A 20,231-nucleotide genomic window follows, 5' to 3' on the forward strand; every position below is an offset into this window, starting at 1 on the left:
CTCATGGGTTTGTCTGTGACTCAGTACAGCAACAGTAAAATCTAGATGTAGCTATAGAACAGCAATTTTCAACTGGTATACCACAAGAATGTTAAAATGATGCAATACCTGACTATTTACTCAGGGGCACTGACCTCTTTTCCCTTAGCTGTCTGGTGTGTATGAATCAACATTACAGTATACCTTTTTTATTCCTGTCAGATTAGCAAAAAATATAATACATTTTTTTGGTGTACATATGTCCCATGAGATGAAAAATGTTAAAATCACTGCTATAGAACAAGGTATTTTCCTAAATATCTTTCTTTATTTCAAAGATCACCTTCCATTTGCCTATGACTAATTTTCTGGTATAATTACTAAAGCCTAGGCTTTAGTTTTAATGTTCTTTTTTTACTGCTACAATTTTTAATATTTTTTATTTTATTAAATTTATTTTTAAATTATATTTTTTGTGGTTTTTAAAAATTAATTTATTGCTGTTTTATTACAGTTGTCCCATTTTTTCCCCTGCTGCTCTCCCCCGCCCCACCCACCCTATCACCTCTCCACCACTGTTGTTCATGTCCATGGGTCATTCATACTAGTTTCTTGACTAATCCCTTTCCCTCTTTCCCCCCTTCTCCCCCTCTCCTCTCCCTACTAAATTTATTTTTAATGCTCTCTTTATATTTTCTCTTTCTTATTTTCTCTCTCTATCACACACAGACACACACATCCCTAGAAAGCCTGTATAAAAATTCTTTTAAATTTTGGAACTTATTTAGACTCTCCAGAAGACTCTAGTTTAAGAGTGCAGATGTAATATAACTGTCAGCTATAGGTAACCCCCATGTAACATGGTTGTTAGGTTCCTAACAAATGCCGTGTTATACAGAACAAAGAACTAGTACAAAAAGGGGGGTTAGGTACAAAACTTAAAAAAAACATATTATATTTTTATAATTAAGAAAAATATCTTTATTAAAGCAATTTTCATCAAAAGTAGTACATATTAATATGAATTTAGTGTTTTCTTAGTCATCACTACTAAGCTCCATTAATCAAACCCATTTTCTTTTTGACAAGATAGCCTCATTCTCTGAACTTTGTCCAACATTATCTTGATTTCTATGCTCTACTTTTTGCAAAAATCTGCTATTTTAGATTGCTTGCTTTTAGCTGAGAGATCTTTATAAATTTCATTATACAGCGCTAAGCACTTTTGAAATTCTTTCTTAAACTTTGTGCTCCTTTCAGTGCAAGGATCTTCATTTAAGAAATATGACTCTCACTGTTCAGCTAAGTCTAGGCCTTTCTTTACACTTTTTAGAGTAAACTGTTTAATTTCTTCATTTTCATCAGTGCTATTGTCCCCTGAGTTATCTTGGCACATTCCAGATGTCATTTCTACCAAAATTGCTTCATCAGTTTCTTCTTCTACCAGCAATTCTTAGATATCTTCTACAGTCATATCGTGTTAGAGTGAAACCATGTTATAGAAGTACCATGTTATACAGGGGATACCTGTATATACATAATAGTCAAGTAATTTGTGTACCCTAACTCCTCTTCCCTTCCCTCAACCTCTCTTCCTCACACCTTTGACATTCTGGACAATGTCCACAGTGCAGACATGTTTTAAGTAAGCAGCTCTTAACTCAAGGACTTTTGATATTTGGCTCTTTGTAGACTAGCAAACTGTACTGGCGTCAAAGCCTTTATTTTGGGGAAACCAGATATTATATTGATCAGCAGAAAGCAATACTTCTGTTTTGATTTTTAAAAGTAAAGTCAGAACCATCCTGTTGCCAGGATAAGCCCCACCCTTCCTAACAGTCCCCTAAATCCTAAACTGAAACAGAAGCCTCCAGAAGTCAAAATATTCTTTGCAAACACACATGAAATACTTATGTAGTAAGTTTAAAATAACTAAAAATATAATTTTGTGTTAAATCTGATACCACTTAATATCAGATGCCAGTGTTCATAAAGGGCATCAATACCCAAAGCATATATTTTTATAGTAAGAAAAAAAATTAACATTAAGCTGATTATACGCCTCAACTGCTTTTCCCCCCTTTCAAATTGGAAAGATCATTAATGCTCAGTTTTAGAAGCAGAACACTTTAGCTGTTCTAGGCCAATGCACTTAGCATACCACAAAATGTAAATGAGCAACTAGTGCTCATGGAAGAAACCATGACTCTAAGTTGGACTTTCAAATAAGCTTTTATGTTTTTGTTAAAATAACACTGTTCCACCCTCCCTTTAAGGTCTGGGTTCTTAAGCTAACTACGTTGCTGACTTGCTGTGCCCATCACAGGCAGGTCCTTTCTCATCCCTAAAATGGACAGAAATATCCAGCTGGCAGGACTGCAGAAGTGGGCAGCACTGAGAACATCATCTCCATTCACCTAGACCCTGAAACAAAGGCCTCAGTCAAGTTGCTTACCTGAACAGAAGTGAAAAAGACCAGCCAGCACCAGAAGCTGAAAGATCTTGAGGTTTGAGCACTTGGGTGGTGGTCTTCCCCATGTTAGCGTTTGACCCATGGCTTTTGCAATTCACAGTTGAAAACAAAAGAAAGCAATTTTGCACCAAGTGAGAAGTGGGCAACTTCCAAGCACACACCAGGCTGTGGCAGAAGATAATTCAGTTGCCCCAAACAGAGGGTTCAGTTGTAAAATACACTGAGAAGAGGCTGATGGTTTACCTAGGTCTCCAAATTCCTGAATATAAAAGATTGTAGATTTGACAACCTAAAAAAGAAGAAAATAAAAGTCACCCAAGAAGGAGGATCAGCCCACTGTGGGTCATAAAGCTCCCTAGTTGCCTGTCTAAAATAAGTTGAGGATCCTAATCAGTGATCCCCAAACTGGGACATGATGGCAAGTTCATAGTAAAGTTTGGGTGGACTTTGGGCAGGTGATCATGCCTTGTACATGTTTCAAGACCAACCACAGCTCTCCCAAGGAATGGCTCTCCACTCAATAAAGATGGTAAAATCTTGGCATACAAGGAGGAACTCAAGTGTCGGGCATCAAGGCGAGAGAGCTAGGGGGCAGATTTCTCCCAGACAAAAAGGTGGTCAGAGGCCACTGTTCCTTTTCTGAACCCTTCCCCCACAGAGCCACAGAGCCAGCACACGGGTGCCATATCTGAGACTCCATCAACCTGGTTAACACTGTTTATCCTGCCTTGGAGATTTCCTGAGGCTCTCCCTCACCCAAGCTGTTAACAGAGGCTTTTCCATGTGAATGGCTGGTCTTGGCTCATGCTTCACAACTTTCCAAGTTCTCTCAAACAAGCAAAGCTGGCCTCAGTGAGCCCCAAGCATCCATACCTCTTGCTAAATGGCCCTATGGCAAGCACTAGCAGCAGCCAGCCTAGGTCCACAGCTTGGCTTCACGAAGGAACCTCTTAGCCCAGCACAAGTAGCAGCATCTGCAGATTGCTTTGTAGCTCATGCAGGGTAACCAAGGGCAGAACACAGGTTGGGGCTGACCTTTGCTTGCCCCACCCAGGACCCCTTAGATACCCAGTGGACAGCTACAGACAATGTTGGAGCCCCACCACCCGGCCCCTGCACAGCTAACCCTCCACAGAGGGTGGAGGTTGGCGGTCAGTGGTCACAACCAGTCTTTGCTGCTGAGTGGCCTAGATAAATCCCTCCCATTGACCTGCCAACAGCAATCAAGACTCAACTACAAGAGAAGAGTGTATCCAGCACACACAGAAGGTGCACCTTGAGTGATAGAGAAGGCTGTGCCACTGGACTTGGCAGGACACCTACAACATTAGGCCACATTACCACGACATGGAGTCATAGCAGCTCTACCTATTACATAGAGACAAACACAGGGAGGCTGCCAAAATGAGGAGACAAAAAAGTAGGGCTCAAATGAAAGAACAGATCAAAACTACAGAAAAAGAACTAAACCAAAGGGAGATAAGCAATCTATCAGATGCAGTGTTCAAAACACTGGTTATAAGGATGCTCAAGGAACTTAGGACCTCAACAGAATAAAAAAGATCCAGTCAGAAACAAAGAACAATTTACTGGGAAAACAATAGTAGAGTGGATGAAGCCAAAAATAAAATCAATGGTTTGGAACATAAGGAAACAAACAAAAAAGAAACCAACAAATCAGAACAAGAAAAAAAAAAGGATCCCAAAAACCAAGGAGAGTGTAAGCAGTCTATGGGACAACTTTAAGCATTCCAACATTTGCTTCATAGGGGTTCCAGAAGCAGAAGAGAAAAAGCAAGAAATTGGAAATCTATTTGAAAAAATAATGAAAGAAAACTTCCTTAATTTGGTGAAAGAAATAGACATGCAAGTCCAAGAAGCACAGAGAGTCCCAAACAAGATAGATACAAAGAGGCCCACTCCAGACACAGCATATAAAATGCCACAGGTTAAAGATAATGAAAGAATCTTAAAAGCAGCAAGAGAAAAGTTTAGTTACCTACAGGGGAGTTCCCATAGGACTATCAGCTGATTTCTCAAAAGAAACTTTGCAGGCTAGAAAGAATTGGCAAAAAATATTCAAAGTCATGAAAGGAGAGACCTACAGCCAAGATTGCTCTACCCAACAAAGCTATCATTTAGAATCAAAGGACAGATAAAGTGCTTCCCAGACAAGAAAAAATTAAAGGAGTTCATCATCACCAAACCATTATTATATGGAATGTTAAACGGACTTATTTAAGAAAAAGAAGATCAAAACTATGAACAATAAAGTGGCAATAAATACAAGTCGATAAACAATTGAATCTAAAAAACAAACTAAGCAAACTAGAATTGTGGATATGGAGAGGGTTTTGATAGTTGCCAGATGGGAGGAGTAGTTTGGGGAATGGGTGAAGAGGTGAGAGGTTTAAGAAGTATAATTAGGTAGTCAAAGAATAGCCATGGGAATGTGAAGTACAGTATAGGAAATGGAGTAGACAAAGAACTTATACGCATGACCCATGGACATGAACAAAGGTGTAGTGATTGCCTGAAGTGGGGGGGGGGGGGGGGGGTGCAGGGTAGAGAGGGGAAAAGGGGGAAAAATTCACACAGTTGTAATACTATAATTAATAAAATATAATTTAAAGGTGAAAAATCATGTTAATGAATCAGTTTTCTTACAAAAATAAAATTTTATGAAATCAGAAAAAAAGTTACATGGAAACAAATGAAAATGAACACAGAACAACTCAACATCTATGAAACCCAGTGAAAGCAGTCCTGAGAGGAAAGTTCATAGCATCACAAGCCTATGTAAGGAAGCAAGACAGAAAGACTATAAAAATATATATATATATATACATACAAATGATCAATAAAACCAAGAGCTGCTTCTTTGAAAAGATAAAAAAGATGAACAAACCTTTAACCAGACTCATCAAGAAAAAGAGAGGACCCAAATAAATAAAATTAGAAACAAAAGAGAAGTAACAACTGACATTACAGAAATGCAAAGGATTGTAAGAAAATACTGTGCACAGCTATATGCCAACAAATTGGACAACTTAGGAGAAATGGATAAATTCCTAGAAACATACTATTTTCCAAAACTGAATCAGGAAGAATTAGAAAACCTGAACAGACCGATTACAACTAATGAAACTGGAGCAGTAATCAGAAAACTCACCCTGGCTGGTTTGGCTCAGTGGATTGAGCGTCGGCCTGCGAGCTAAGTGTCGCTGGTTCGATCTTCCAGTCAGGGCACATCAGAGAAGGAAAACTCTGACTCCAAAAAACCTCCGCTGCCTTGCGGCATACCTCTTCAGGGGAAAGGCTAAGGGAGTAAACCCCGACAGAAAATCCGGAGCCGGAGTCCCTGAGGCGGTTTGACGTTGTAGTCAACACCGGCAACTCCTGCGGCGCACCTGAAGCCAAGCTGTATTGACTCCGTCTTTCCCTTGGACCCTTCAGCTGCGAAGAGAGGGGGGGTCTGCTGCATGGGCAACAGCAGACCCTCCATATCACCCTGCCCAGGCTCTGTAGCTTCAGCTTCACTGGAGAGGACACTCCAGCGTCATCGCAAGATGTCAATTCAACACGGGAGGAGACAGATACCGTGTCACTCCCGAGTCGGACTGCACAGCCATTCTCGGCGGTGCAGATAGACTCTTAAGAAGCTACACCATCGTCTCTTGAGACGGATGGCTGCCGACGACGAATCAGAAAACTCCTGACACACAAATGTCCTGGACTAAATGGCTTCTTAGGCAAATTTTGCCAAATATTCAAAGAATTAGCACCTATCTTTCTCAAATTACTCCAAAAAATTCAAGAAGAGGGAAGACTCCCAAGCTATTTTCACAAGGTCAGCATTGTCCTAATTCCAAAATCAGAGGAAGACACTACAAAGAAAGGAAATTATAGGCCAATTTCCCTGATGAACATAGATGCTAAAATTTTCAACAAAAACATAAGCAAACTGGATCTAGCAATACACTGAAAAGATCATACACCATGATCAAGTGAGGTTTATTCTGGGGCTGTAAAGTTGGTACAGTATTTGCAAATCAATAAACGTGGTACACCACATAAACAAAATGAAATATAAAAATCACACGATCATGTCAATAGATGCAAATAAAAAGCATTTCATAAAATCCAGCACCTTCAGCGAAGCAGGAATAAAGGGCTCATACTTGAACATAATAAAGGCCATAGATGACAAACCCACAATCAACAGCATACTGAACAGGCAAAAAACTAAAGCGTTTCCTTTAAGATTCGGAACAAGACAGCGATGCCCACTGCTTTCTTAACATATTAACATAGAAAAACAAGTGTCTCAATTCTTAAATGCCTCTTCACAAAGAATAAATCAACAGAAAAATCTATCAGTAAAGAAAGAAAAAAGACATACCAAGCTATCCCGTATTAAGATAACAGTAAATGTACTTACGTACTAAAGAACAATTTCTTTTTCTCTTCTGTTAAAATCAAAGTATGAGATGTTCAAACTGCTTAGTTTTCCACGAACGTAGCATCCCGGTTTCAACTGCCTTTTACTTTTGATAGTTTGTCATCAGAGGATGGTAACTTTGAGGAAGTTGCCCCGCTAAGTTAGTTTCTTAGAGGGTGTGGCTGGGGCAAACCCCACAATGTCTTGAGGAGAGCAGTAGATCATCTGGTGAGAGGGAAGAAAGTAGTTGGAGGGGTGGGCCGCCCCATTGACTGTTTGGCAGTAGATACTCTGTGAGCTTTATAGGATGCTTATTTCTTTGCCGGTCTCAAGTTTTGTTTTAGCACTCAGAGTTATCCCTCTCTAGTTACAGTCATGTCACTACAGGAGTGAACTGTCCACCTCACATATAGTGGGCACCTTTTGGACAGTGCTCAGCTTGCAAGGCCACTCTGAATTGCACCCCCACCTCTCCATCCCACAATCATCACAGAGTGGGCTTCTGGAAGCCATGTTGGGCAATGTATCCCAGCCGTGGTTGAGTGCACAATTATAGAACCAAGGAGTTGGGTGAGGAAAATTTAGTTCCCCTCCACCCCATTTTTAACCAGCTTGCTACTGCTGTGCCTTCTCTGTAGAATTCTGGAGCATTCTGTGGGAAAATGGCTGACCTACGCTGCTCTAGCTGATCTGTTTTGCTCAGGTAGAACCTGACAGAACCTTGCCTGGGCCTGCACCTTTCCTCTGCTCTTGGCTGGGGCAAGGGCAGGGAGCCTCTTTGTTGCCTGGGCTTGGGCTACCCTTGGAAGTTCTGCATTCAAGCCTATGCAGCCTGGAAATATGGTGGGTGGGTAGGTGGGTGGGTAATGCCCATGGGACTACTCCTGACCAAATGGGGTTGGAAGCTAATGGATGGATAACTGCTTTCCAAGAGTTCCAAGAGACATTATCAGAACTCACTGAAAAACACACCAAATGAGTGCATTTCGTTACATGTGAATTGTATCTCAACTTAAAAAAACAAAACTCTCAGGCCAAGTCTGGGTCATTACAGCCAGAAAGAATAGGCATAGCAAATCAAATTGTTGCATAGGTATATAGAATATTAATGTTAATGGAAAAAACATTGCTGAATCAACAGGATCAGGAGACTGTTAAGGAAGTGGGGCCTATGTGCCTCAGCTGTCAGAGATGCTAAGTTGCTAAACCTGCCTGCTCAACACATCTCAGAGCTGAGCCATAAACATCCTGGAACAACTGTTTCATGGGCCTATGTGGACTTACCCTCTTTGGAGTTTTGGGCCCCTTGTTTGCATTTTGGAACTAATCAATCCCTGTTAACTTAGCCAGATGTCCTTTATTTGCATGAAAAATTACATTTTGTGGTTTTTGCCTTCATAAACCCTGCCTTTCTTTGATCGCTATGGAGGATAGTTTGTGTTGCTCCTTGGATCCCAGTCTCTCTTCTTTTGCTCATATAAATGAGTTTTGTTCTTTATTGTAGTTTGAACCTTTTGGTGAACACATATATGTTGATTCTAATTCTTTTGTTTAAATGACACTATTAATGTATTCAAACGAAAGGACTTAGTTTTTCTTTGCTTTTATTACTAGCAGGATGAAAAAAATAACATTCTGCTGCCAAATAAATGACGAATTAAAATTAATCTTAACAACCACACTAAGAAGTACTATTATTGTCGTCCCCTTTTATAGACGAGGGGCAAAGAAAGGTGAAAAGGCCGTTTTTTCGAATATTTAGCCACATAGCTAAGCATGGAGAAAAATCGAGGCATGTGTTTGAAGCCCACGTGAGTCACTCCTCAGCGCCCTCCCGAGCTCGAGCGGCGGTGATGCAGGCCCCGGCCCCGGCCGCGGTCGGTCACAGAGGGCCGCTGCAGGGCCAGAAAGCCTCTTTTGAAGCCCCCTGGCCCGCTGAAGCCGAAGCTGGCCACGCGGAAGTACGGGGTACTGCTTCACGGTCTTCTGAATCTGGGCGCGGCCCGCACGCTCGGCGACGCAGCTCCGCCTCTGTCGCGCACAGACGGGCTCCCGCCAGGGCCTGTCACCGCGGGTGCGATCGGGCCTCTCTCCCCACCCTGAACTCCCCGCGCCCGGCCACCAGGTACTCCGCCGCTCCCCTCTCCCCTGCCGCTGCTCCCCGGCGCGCTCCTCTCCCGGCGGTGACCGGGTCCTGCCAGCTCTCCTCCCCCCACCGACCCCCCCCACCCGCCCTGGTCCCGGGTGCGGGTTCTCCCCAGGGACCAGGTTCACCCCAGCACAGCGTCCCTGCGCTCCCCACGCCCCCTCCTCGCCCGCGGTGGCCGGGTGCCCCTACCCCGATCCCGTCTCGGTCCGGTGGGTCCCCCGCACCCCCCATAGGGAAGCAAAAGTTTGCCAGAAGCAGCTGACCATTAGTTTTGAATTTATACTTTGGGGCGAAAATGTAAACTGAAAGTTGAGGAGTTGAAGGTGTAACAGCGTTGTGAAAGCGGGACGCTAGAACATTATGTGTGAAAGTTAAAAGGATTTTCCAACGGAAAGAGATGGTCATTGCCCCCCACCCCCGCTTGCAACTCACGAAACACATGTTCGGTGGAACCCGAAGGAATTACAGGAAGGAAACTGGGGACCTTGCGAGAGAGGATACAGAGGGACTAAAAGCTGTTCCTCTGGAGCTCGGAGCACAGGACAAGCACAGGGAGCATCTGTAGCCCCTCTCCTTTCCCGCTCTCCAATTATAAGTTCAGAAAATCGAGGTCCAGGGTGGGTGGCTTGTCCACAATCACACACCTGATTCTTTGGGCAGAGTCAGGTCTAGTAACCCAGAACTCCAGTTCCTAGTCATCATCTGTAAGTACTAAAGCACGTAAATAACGTTTTACAAATACCCTTTGTGAACTAAGAAATTAAGCGTGTTCAGTGTTGGTATGCCCAATCTTCATTTCCTCTTCTCCAGGTGCTTGCCAGCCTGCATTCCCAGACAAACCGCAGTGCAGCTGGGGAAGGACTCCTGGAAGCCCCAGGTCTGAGTCAGTACAGTTTAGGCAAGTGTGAGGGAGGACTAGCATCTTGGGTGTGGACAGAGCTTGAGCTGAGGGGAGAATGTGCTAGCCTACACGTAGTTTAAGGTGTTTAACTTGCCTATGCAGGTGGAGGGGATGGGTCCAGTGAGTGCAGACAGGAGGGCTTTGAACTTGAGTACTACAGGCAATAGGGTACAGTTGAGAATTGGAAAGGCACCTGCAGGGAAACCAGCATTTTGCCAGGATTAGATTCGTGGCGGTTATATTAGGTGAGATCTTAGGACTCTAGCAGTTAATCACTTAGAAGAATAACAAAATTTAAATATTTCTTTTGAAAGGAAGGTTGTGAGGAGAAAGTATTCTGGTTCAGTAATAGAAAAGTCTTCCCTGGTTGTGTATGAATAATAAAAATAGTGCTTCACAAAAATTAATGTATTTACTCCTCATGACAAGCCCAGGAGATTGTTACTACAAGGATGTTTTTATCTCCATTTTCGAGATGTAGAGGCTGAAGCACAAAGAGGTTGCCCAAGTGAGGAGGTTTGTGCTGAGGCGAGTGGCCTGAAATCAGAAGATTCTGGTCCCAGTGCCTCCACTAGCTGGTTGTGTGAATTTACCCTCTCTGAGCCCCAATTTTCTTACCTGTGAATGCATACTCCAATCCCTGCCTATTAATGAGACAGAGAATGTCCAGGTGCCTTGTGAACTTTACATTGTAATGGAAAGTACTAATCAAGTAAAGGAGGGATGCAGTTCCAAGGCCAAATCCTACCTAAAAAGAAAATGAGTCCTGGCTAGTGTGGCTCAGTGGATTGAGTGCTGGCCTGCAAACCCCCAGTTCAGTCCCTAGTCAGGGCACCTGCGTGGGTTGCAAGCCAGGTCCCCAGTTGGGGACATGTGAGAGACAACTGATCAATATATCTCACACATTGACATTTCTTTCTCTCTCTTTCCATTCCTTTCCCTCTCTCTAAAAGTAAATAAAATCATAAAAAAAAAAAAGAAAATGGTAAGCTTGGTTTGACTTGCAGAATGTAATGGGCTTGTCACTCACAGAGGCAAAGGTAAAGTGGTAGCTAAAATTGTGGGCTTTGGAGTTACATGGACTCTTAGCCATGCCACTTAGCTGTGTGACCTAAGACAAGTCATTTAGCATTTCTGGAACTCAATTATCTCTATAACCATCATTTCACTCATTCGTAAAATGGGCCTAAGAATGCATCCCTTGTGGAGCAGTTGTGAAGATTAAATGAGGTGCACTAATACAGTGCCTACGAGTAGTGGGTGCTCAATAAAATGTAGATAAGGCTATTTTTTCCCTGATTCTTTTCTCCTCATCTGCTGCATGTCTTAATTCCCCCCAGAGATAGCCTCACCATGTGTGGGGAACTGATCGAGAGGTATGTGGCTGCCATGGTGCTGAGTGCAACTGGAGATGCCTTGGGGTACTTCAACGGAAAGTGGGAGTTCCTCCAGAATGGGGAGAAGATTCACCAGCAGCTGGCCCAGCTTGGTGGCTTGGATGCCATAGATGTGGAGAGGTGGAGAGTCAGTGATGACACGGTGATGCATCTGGCCACAGCAGAAGCTCTCGTGGAAGCTGGAAAGATCTCAGACTTGAATCGACTGTATTCCCTCCTCGCTAAGCATTACCAAGACTGCATGGAAGACATGGATGGTCGAGCACCAGGTGAGGGCAGCCAGTGGTTGTCCTGGGCAAGTAGAGAATAAAATAGGGTTGATTGCTGCCTCAGTTGGTTGGACTGTGGTCCCATAACCAAAGGGTTGTCAGTTCAATTCCCAATCAGTGCACATACCTAGGTTCTGGGTTCAGTCCCCGGTCCAGGCACACACAGTCCCCATTCCAGGCATGTATGGCACGGGTGCATGTGGAAGATAACTAATTGATGTTCCTCTCTCCCGTTGATGTCTCTCTCTTTTCTGTTCTCTCTCCCTGACTCACTTTAAAAAAAAAAACGAAAAAAGGTCCTCAGGTGAGGATTAAAAAAACGGTGATTGAGATTTATGTTATCAAGGAGAGACAGTAGTTTTTATATTGTGATAAAAAATAGGAACAACCTAAATGTCCCATCATTTATTTAATTATGGTGATATATTCATAGCCACTTAAAATTATACAGATAAAAATTTACTGATATGGAAAGATGTTGACATATTGAGTGAAAGATAAGTAGGTTATAAACCAGGATGTATCTTATGAATCCACTGTTATTAAAGGATATATGTATATCTATTTAGAGAACTCTGGAAGTATATACACAAAGATGTTCATAATTATATCTGGGTAAAGGGAGTATTTATAGCTTCTCATTTTCTTTTTGATTATTTGTATTTTCTAAGTTTTCTGTAATGAACTAGTATAAAGAAAACATTTTTTTCTTTTTAAAGAAGAGTGGAAAGTGTCTTGTAGAGACTTCTTTTCTGTTTCCAGATCTGCTCACAAGTGGTTCTTGCCCACTTTGGGAAATGGCTCCAGCCACTTGGGCCACCAGGTGATCTGAACCACCTCTTCCCTAGCCCATCTCACCTACCTCTCCTCCTCTGGCAGCTTGAGCTGCCAGAACAAAATGCCACAGATTGGTGCCTTAAAGAACACTTATTTTCTCACTTTCAGAGGCTGAAGTCTGAGATCAACGTGTCGGCAGGTTTGTTTCTCCTGAGGCCTCTCTTTTTGGCTTGCAGACAGTCTCCTTATATTTGTGTCCTCTCACAGTACACATCCCATGTGTCTCTCTGTGTGTCCAGGTTTCTTTTAAGGATACCAGTCAGATTGCTTTAGGACCCACTCTAACGTTCTCATTTTAACTTCATCACCTCTTTAAAAGCCTAGCGTGTAAATACAGTCACATTCTGAGATACTAGGAGGTAGGGCTTCAACATAAGAATTTTAAGGGACACAATTCAGCTTATGAGCTGATGAGAAGCACCTCCTGAAGGAAGTCCCCTCACACAGACACCTGGGGTCTCTGGTGACCCCAGGGATTGGCCTTAGAAGCCACTCTGTTCATTATTTCTCAGCATCTGATATCATGAGTTTGACAAGTGGAAAGTTTTCTTGATCCAATTGTGCTTTCCATGACCTTGTTGTGACTAAGCTGACTGTTGGCAGCCGGCAGCCGTCCGTCTCGAGAGACGATGGTGTAGCTTCTTAAGAGTCTATCTGCACCGCCGAGAATGGTTGTGCAGTCCGACTCGGGAGTGACACGGTATCTGTCTCCTCCCGTGTTGAATTGACATCTTGCGATGACGCTGGAGTGTCCTCTCCAGTGAAGCTGAAGCTACAGAGCCTGGGCAGGGTGATATGAAGGGTCTGCTGTTGCCCATGCAGCAGACCCCCCCTCTCTTCGCAGCTGAAGGGTCCAAGGGAAAGACGGAGTCAATACAGCTTGGCTTCAGGTGCGCCGCAGGAGTTGCCGGTGTTGACTACAACGTCAAACCGCCTTAGGGACTCCGGCTCCGGATTTTCTGTCGGGGTTTACTCCCTTAGCCTTTCCCCTGAAGAGGTATGCCGCAAGGCAGCGGAGGTTTTTTGGAGTCAGAGTTTTCCTTCTCTGATGTGCCCTGACTGGAAGATCGAACCAGCGACACTTAGCTCGCAGGCCGACGCTCAATCCACTGAGCCAAACCAGCCAGGATTAAGCTGACTGTAAGGGAGAAATAATACCACACCCCACAGTAAGTTCCTGCCACTGCTTGGTTCATGTGTGCATTCACAGTTGCTAGTAGGATAGGGTGATGAAACAAGCATGATTACACTGCTGGCACATAGGTGGGAAAACAAGGGCACCCAAGGGTGTGTTGTGGTGCTGAACCCATCGCTCCATCTCTGAGCCCAGCGCTCTTCGCTCTAGAACTGTGTCTTTTTTCTGACATTTGGGAATTCCAGTTGTCAGGTTCTCGTTGGGTTATTTAACGGCTTGGGCTTGGGGCATGATGATTTTGATGGGGCCACTAATAAGCTGGTTGTGTGATTTTGAGCAAGGTTCTTAAGCTCTGAGCCTTAGCTTATTCATTTATTGTGTTGTCTCAGTAATAACTCTTATCATGCTAAGAGTTGTATATGACGTAAGACACACTATTGGCTTAGGGTTTGGAGTTTGAGGGCATTCATCATCATACTTTTTTGGCTTTCCCATTCCATCAGTGAAACTTGGAAACAGAGCTTGGTTCTTCCCTCCTGCTGCAGCCTTTGCTTTGGTCACACTGACCCTGTGCCCTGCCTGGCTCTTCCCCAGGTGGTGCCTCGATGCATAATGCCATGCTGCTGAAGCCAGACGAAGCCAACGGCTGGAGGATTCCCTTTAACAATCACGAGGGAGGCTGCGGTGCTGCCATGCGAGCCATGTGCATCGGTCTCAGGTTCCCTCACCTCAGCCAGCTGGACACACTGATCCATGTGAGCATTGAGAGCGGCCGAATGACCCATCACCACCCCACTGGCTACCTGGGAGCCCTTGTGTCTGCTCTTTTTACAGCCTATGCTGTGAATGGCAAGCCTCCCTGGCAATGGGGAAAAGGACTGATGGAGGTGCTACCAAAAGCTAAAGAGTACATTGTCCAATCAGGCTACTTTGTGGAGCAGAACCTTCAGCACTGGTAAGTTTGTAGGTGCATGCACCTGCTAGGAAATGGTTGAGTCTGTGTGCATACATGCTTGCCTGTGTATGCCTAGAATTCCTCAATCATAGCAACTGTCATGGTTCTCACCATCCAGTTTTGGCATCCAGCTCCTCCTTGCCCACCCACTAAGGATTTCAAGTTCAGTTCCAGCAGTGGTTGCCACCTGGCAGCCAAGTGAAGACCTCAATGAGTAGTGCAGCTGCGGTGTTTCCCTCACCTATAGGGGACCTATTCTGTGTTCCAGCTTTCTATAGCTTTTGTGGCTGTCCTATGCTGAGATGAACTTCCCTGTTTATCTCCTGGAACTTGTTTTTCAGTGTTGTCTTGACACATAATACTTTGAAATCCTTGCCTAGAATGTCCGAAACAGGTTTTCTATTAGCCAATTAGTAGGTGGTAAAACCACTTTTTTCCCTTTTCTGAGTTTACTTCACATTGCCTTTCTTGGAATTAAAAGGTCCAGAGGCTTTCTGTTGAAATCACCCATGGTCATCATATTTCAAAGTTCTCTTTTGAAAAACAAAACAACTCTATAAGGAGATGATGTGTTAATTAGTTTCTGTAATTATTTCACCAGGTATATGTATATCAAATCATTATGTTGTATGCCTTAAAAATATACAATTTTTATTAAGAAAATAAAATAAAGACCTAGCTGGTGTAGCACAGAGGATTGAGTGCCAGCCTGCCAACCAAAAGGACACTGGTTCATTTCTCCGTCAGGGCACATGCCTGGGTTGTGGTCTGGCTCCCTGGTTGGGGGCGTGTGAGAGGAGGTGGATCAATGTTTCTCTCACATCATTGTTTCTCTCCCTCTCTTTGTCCCTCCCTTCCCCTCTCTCTATAAATAAATAAATAAAATGACAAAAAAGGCATCATTAAAGTCAATTATTTTAAATACATATATATATGAAAAAACTAAATAAAATTTCTCCCTTGAAAGGTGACAATATTATTCTCAATTCAGGAAAAACAAACATTTACTTCTCACTTTTAAGTTGCTATATATTTTTTAAATTCAGCAACAGGTACCAGTGCCTTGTTTATATCTATCCTTAGCAAAAACGTACTGAATGGCTGTTACTTAGATAAAGCTCATTTTGATTTTTATATCATTTTTTATATTAATACAAGAAGTTGAAGTCATCTTGGAATTTTCCCTGTTCGCACATCCATCTGGTACTTTTCCTTACAGTTATCAACTTTATTTTTTCAATTGACTGTAGACTTTTTCCTTCCTACAGGTCCTATTTCCAAGACCAATGGGAAGAGTACCTAACACTTAGAGGTATTTTGGATGGCAAATCAGCCCCTAATTTCCCCAAGCCCTATGATGTGAAGGAGAGGGATCAGTTCTACACTTCAGTGAGCTACTCTGGCTGGGGCGGCGCCAGTGGACACGATGCCCCCATGATTGCCTATGATGCCATCCTGGCTGCAGGAGACTCCTGGAAGGAACTTGCCCACCGAGCGTTTTTCCATGGTGGAGACAGTGATTCTACGGCTGCCATTGCTGGCTGCTGGTGGGGAGTTATGTATGGTTTTAAAGGAGTGAGTCCCTCTAACTATGAGAAACTAGAATACAGAAAACGGCTGGAAGAAATAGCTAGGGCTTTATATTATCTTGGGTCAAAGGAAGGTACTTAATTGCCCTTTAGGGAAATATAATGTTTATTTCTAGTGGTTTCTTTTCTTGTATAGTCCCTTTTCTGCTCAGTTTCTTTTCACTTTTTCTAGTCAAGGGTCTTAACCTTGTGCTCAGGAAATTTTGAGGTAAGTCCCTGGGGCAGCTGAAATGCAGTCTTCTTAGGCTCCTTGTGTTCTTCCTAAATCTGTCCGTCTTCCTGTCCGGAAGAGTCTTTATCTCAACTGATGGGGGTGGGCATCTCTCAAGCTAGAAATCTCATAACTTCCTATTTGAGTCTTTATTTTCATCAGCCAGTCTTTCACTAAATATTTCTGTTGTTTCAGGTTAGGTTCCCCCCAAAATGGACTCTGAGACAAGGATCTGTGTACAACTAGTTCATTTGAGAGGCAATTCCGGGGAGCACTGGTAGGACCATGGGGAAGTGAGACGGGGAAGGGAGGGGAGACAGTATAAGGTGCAGTAATGAGCAGGTTACCGCTGTCAGCAAGTGAGACTCAGTTCATTTGGCTCCTCTTTGTAAGGCATTCCTCACGGTGGTCCCACCTGAGGTACAAGCAGACCTGGAGTATTTATCCACCGCCTTTCATCTGGCATTGGTGGTCCTCACTACTAAGTTCCTGGTGGTTCTTAGCCTGTTTCTTATGCAAGCCAAACACTTAATGTCTTCAGGTAAAGACTCAGAGATGCTTGCAGTGGCAATCTGTAAGGTGCATGGGGAACAGCGAGCAGTACATACACGGTGCCAAGGGAATCTGCTAGATGTTTCTATCCTAAATATAATTTAAGTCTATTACCTCTTTAGGCTAGAATCTTCCCTGAGAAAAGTCAGCTGAGCCCGTCTATTGTCTTTTTGCATCTATGATAACATACCTCTGGAAGGTCAAATTTCCTTTTTCTGGATCCCTCCAAGCACAGGCACCTCACCAGAGGGAGACCACAAACCCCTTCATTTTTATCGTTATGGTGTTAATTGTTGACTGTTAACTGTCCTGTACCCACCTATGTGAAAGGAGTGTGTGTCTTTAGTATGTGTTGTTTTACGGTGTCAGACTTTAGCTACAATTGGAGACAACAGAGAAAGACTCTAGAGATCCTGTTATGTTTGCTTTGCAGATGCTCACTCTTGATCATGGGCACACTTCAAAAAGAGTTTAGACTTCCAGACTCCATTTACTCAAACCTCAAAACTTCTTCCCCAAACTCAGTTAGTGCCCTTGCTTCCTATTCCTCTGAGAAAAAAAAAGAAGCAGTCAGAAGAGAGCAATTGCATACTCCCATCACCACCTCTGCCCACCAACCTGCGCCTGGGTTCATGGTCTCTGGCTTCTTTCCTGACTGAGTGCTAGTGTGTGGTGTGTGAGTGTGGGGTGGCAGGGGCAGGAAGGACGAGGAGGGGAGGGACACAGGTAAGAGGATGAGAATGAACAGGGGAACAAGATAATAAACTTAATTATAAGCACAATGTTACAGAGATCAATAAAATTATCCAGACACAGTATGAATTTGTCATGCTTATCAAGTTAATATATAAAAACTGAAAGACTAGGTCATGCGTAACATTACAGAGGTGAATATTTTTTTTACCTGCTATGTGATGATGCTTCTCTTTGTAACCTAAGATTGCTTGATGTTGTCTAGAAGTCTTGGCAATAGGTATCTTTTTAAGATCTGCAAAATTAACATTGGCCTCATCTACCCTTCTCCAAGCTTCTTTCACACCACATTCTTCATTTATTCTTCCTCTATCTCTCCAGGGAAAGTAAATGTATTTTTTTCTTTTAAAACCCACAGAGCTACTGGGAATGTTGGGGAAGGAATGGAGATGCTGCCAATTTCACAGTCAATGTGGCCTACTGGGCTAGCTCCTTGAGAAGTGGCTCCAAGGGTCTGGTTAAGGATCCAGGAGTCATCCAGGCAGGGCATAGAGGACAGTCTTGCCATCAATTTTTTCATCTTTGGCATATGGTGGTTGGGAAAGTGACATCTAGGGAGTAGGTGAGACTCTTCCCATTTGGAGAAGGAAAAAGAAGAGGAGGAAGAAAGAGTTGTGTGTCCAGTAGTTCACTATAGCCCATTAACAGAAGAAACTAGGTTTAGAGATGTCACCATTTGTCCAAAGTCACTCAGCTAGGATGAGATGGAGCTGGAATTTAAACCCAGGACTGTATGTCTCCAAAGGCTTTTTTCTTTACACCCCCTCTACTACACTCTAATTGTTAGATATAATTAGAAATTTTTGCCTTAGACAAAGCCAAAAATCAAACTCAGGAGTGAGATGGTGATGGGAGCAGCCTGTGCCGTCTCTTAACCTTCCCACAGCTATGAGATAAAGTCAAGAGGGAAGCTAGTTGTGGGTTTGAGATCCATGTTTGGGACAAGGGAAAGGAGGGGGCAGAGCTGAGCCCAGGTGAAACTGAAATGGACAGAGTATCTTCATCTTCATTCTCTTCTCAAAGAGCCTCCTCTTCCTCTGCCACCAAGGAGACCCCACCCAATGCCCGGGTCATGATGTGGACTTCCATCTCTACATTGCTTGATTACACTTCCCTCACTTAAGGTTCCTACTGAAACCAGAAAAGCTGGCATTCATGCTGCCTTTCACTACCTAACCAATAAGCAGAGACAGGGATTGAATCTTTATGGGTGTTTTATTCAGATGGCTGGTGATCTGAGAAGATGGCAGATTATGTACCTTAACAGACTGTCTTAAATTCCATTTTAAACTGACCCTTTTTATATAAGGAGAGGAGAAGGTAAGGGCTTTGGAATTCAGGGGAAACGTTAATCAGATAAAAGCTGCAGTGTTCTTTCATCTGTGTCCTGGGTGGTGGTCCCCTCACCCAGGAGTACAAGGGCGCAGAGACCATCTTGATTGCTTGCAGTCCTCCTGAGACACAAAGGTGAACCTGCGTATGGTCACCTGGGGTCAAGGTGGGTCATAGCTCCAGTCCCTGACACAGTAGCTTTTTACGTACATTGATTACTAAGCTTATTAGCTGTTACCTGAAACTAAAATTTTCCAACATTTGAGTCCCCCACCCCATCACTACTACAATTTTTGGGGCCTTGGTGTCATCATCTGAATGAGCTAGGTGGTCTCAGGCTAGTGCCCCCTCTCAGGGTCTCTGGGCTTGAAGACCATGGACTTTCAACCATAACATCCGAAGAGCATTAGTCTTAAGTGGGGTTGTCTGGAGATGGGGGACAGAATCCAAAAAAAGGATGCTTTGGTTTCTTCTGATTTACAGAGATGCAAATAGAGGTTTGTTCTTCAAACCAGTGTTTCCTGTCATTTTGGATGATATATGGACACTCACCCCCCATTGTCAATGCCAGTAGGTGGAAGGTTCTATAAATGAAAACTTGAAATACATATTAGTATAGGTGGTAAGTGGATATGGCAGGAGAAGGGAAGGTAGAACCTGAATGAATGAAATTGGGAAACACAACCTTGAGCAAACAAATGATTCCAGCAGGATGATTTCTACTGGAGACCACGCTAGTGGAAGCAATATTTGGGGTGAGATGGGATTTCTGGTGTCTGTTATTCCACACCACCCCTGTAACCGGTAGGCCGATGTACCATGCCTTCTCTGAACAAATATTTATTGAGCAACAGCCTTGTGGCAGAGGCTGTGCTAAGCACTGGGGATACTACAGTGAGGAAATCAGACCAGAATTTTGCCCTCTTGAGGCTGACATTCTCCTTGGGGGAGACAGAGCATATACACTGAAAAGAAATCAGTGTTCCCTCAGTGTGTTCTGGTAGAAAGGTCTCTATCCCTGACTTCTAAAATATGTCACCCCACTTCCTGTGTTACCCAAGCAAGTAAAGGGGTTCATTCGTCTGCATGCATCCAAGTCCAGTCAAATGTGAACAGGAGTTTGCAGCAAGAATGTAAAGGTTGACTTAAGGAAGTACAGAGAGCTATTGCTCCAAGACCTGGCTCCCCGACGGCTTCTAAGGGATGGGTTATACAGGAGAGAAATTGTTAATCATGGTGACTAACAGACTTCGGATCA

General features: G+C 43.5%; 2 protein-coding genes across 3 annotated transcripts in view; one reads left to right on the forward strand and one right to left on the reverse strand.

Annotated features, from left to right (window-relative positions):
- The window catches only part of CD80 (CD80 molecule), a 78,007-nt gene extending 71,006 nt beyond the window's left edge, over positions 1-7,001 (reverse strand). For both annotated transcript variants that reach the window (XM_090276934.1, XM_090276942.1), the window contains exons 1-2: positions 6,894-7,001; positions 2,435-2,741 (exon numbers count right to left, since the gene is read on the reverse strand). In XM_090276934.1, coding sequence (XP_090133060.1) covers positions 2,435-2,534 — 100 coding nt within the window. In that variant the 5' untranslated portion in view covers positions 2,535-2,741; positions 6,894-7,001. The remainder of the gene's footprint in view (positions 1-2,434; positions 2,742-6,893) is intronic.
- Positions 7,002-8,740: 1,739 nt separating this feature from the next.
- ADPRH (ADP-ribosylarginine hydrolase) lies at positions 8,741-16,207 on the forward strand. Its single transcript, XM_090286926.1, has 4 exons — positions 8,741-9,018; positions 11,284-11,609; positions 14,176-14,536; positions 15,805-16,207. The coding sequence occupies exons 1-4, from the start codon at positions 8,747-8,749 to the stop codon at positions 16,205-16,207; spliced, it is 1,362 nt and encodes a 453-aa protein (XP_090143052.1). The 5' UTR covers positions 8,741-8,746.
- Positions 16,208-20,231: the final 4,024 nt, after the last annotated feature.

This window comes from Furipterus horrens, unplaced genomic scaffold, assembly GCF_987537825.1.
Source record: "Furipterus horrens unplaced genomic scaffold, mFurHor1.1.pri manual_scaffold_1, whole genome shotgun sequence".
NCBI lineage: Eukaryota > Metazoa > Chordata > Mammalia > Chiroptera > Furipteridae > Furipterus > Furipterus horrens.

Excerpts from the sequence above, each read along its gene's own strand:
- ADPRH (XM_090286926.1), top strand. The coding sequence starts at position 8,747 with ATGCAGGCCCCGGCCCCGGCCGCGGTCGGTCACAGAGGGCCGCTGCAG. Across the intron at positions 9,019-11,283 it reads TCCCCGCGCCCGGCCACCAG|AGATAGCCTCACCATGTGTG; the intron begins GTACTCCGCCGC and ends AATTCCCCCCAG. Across the intron at positions 14,537-15,804 it reads GAGCAGAACCTTCAGCACTG|GTCCTATTTCCAAGACCAAT; the intron begins GTAAGTTTGTAG and ends TCCTTCCTACAG.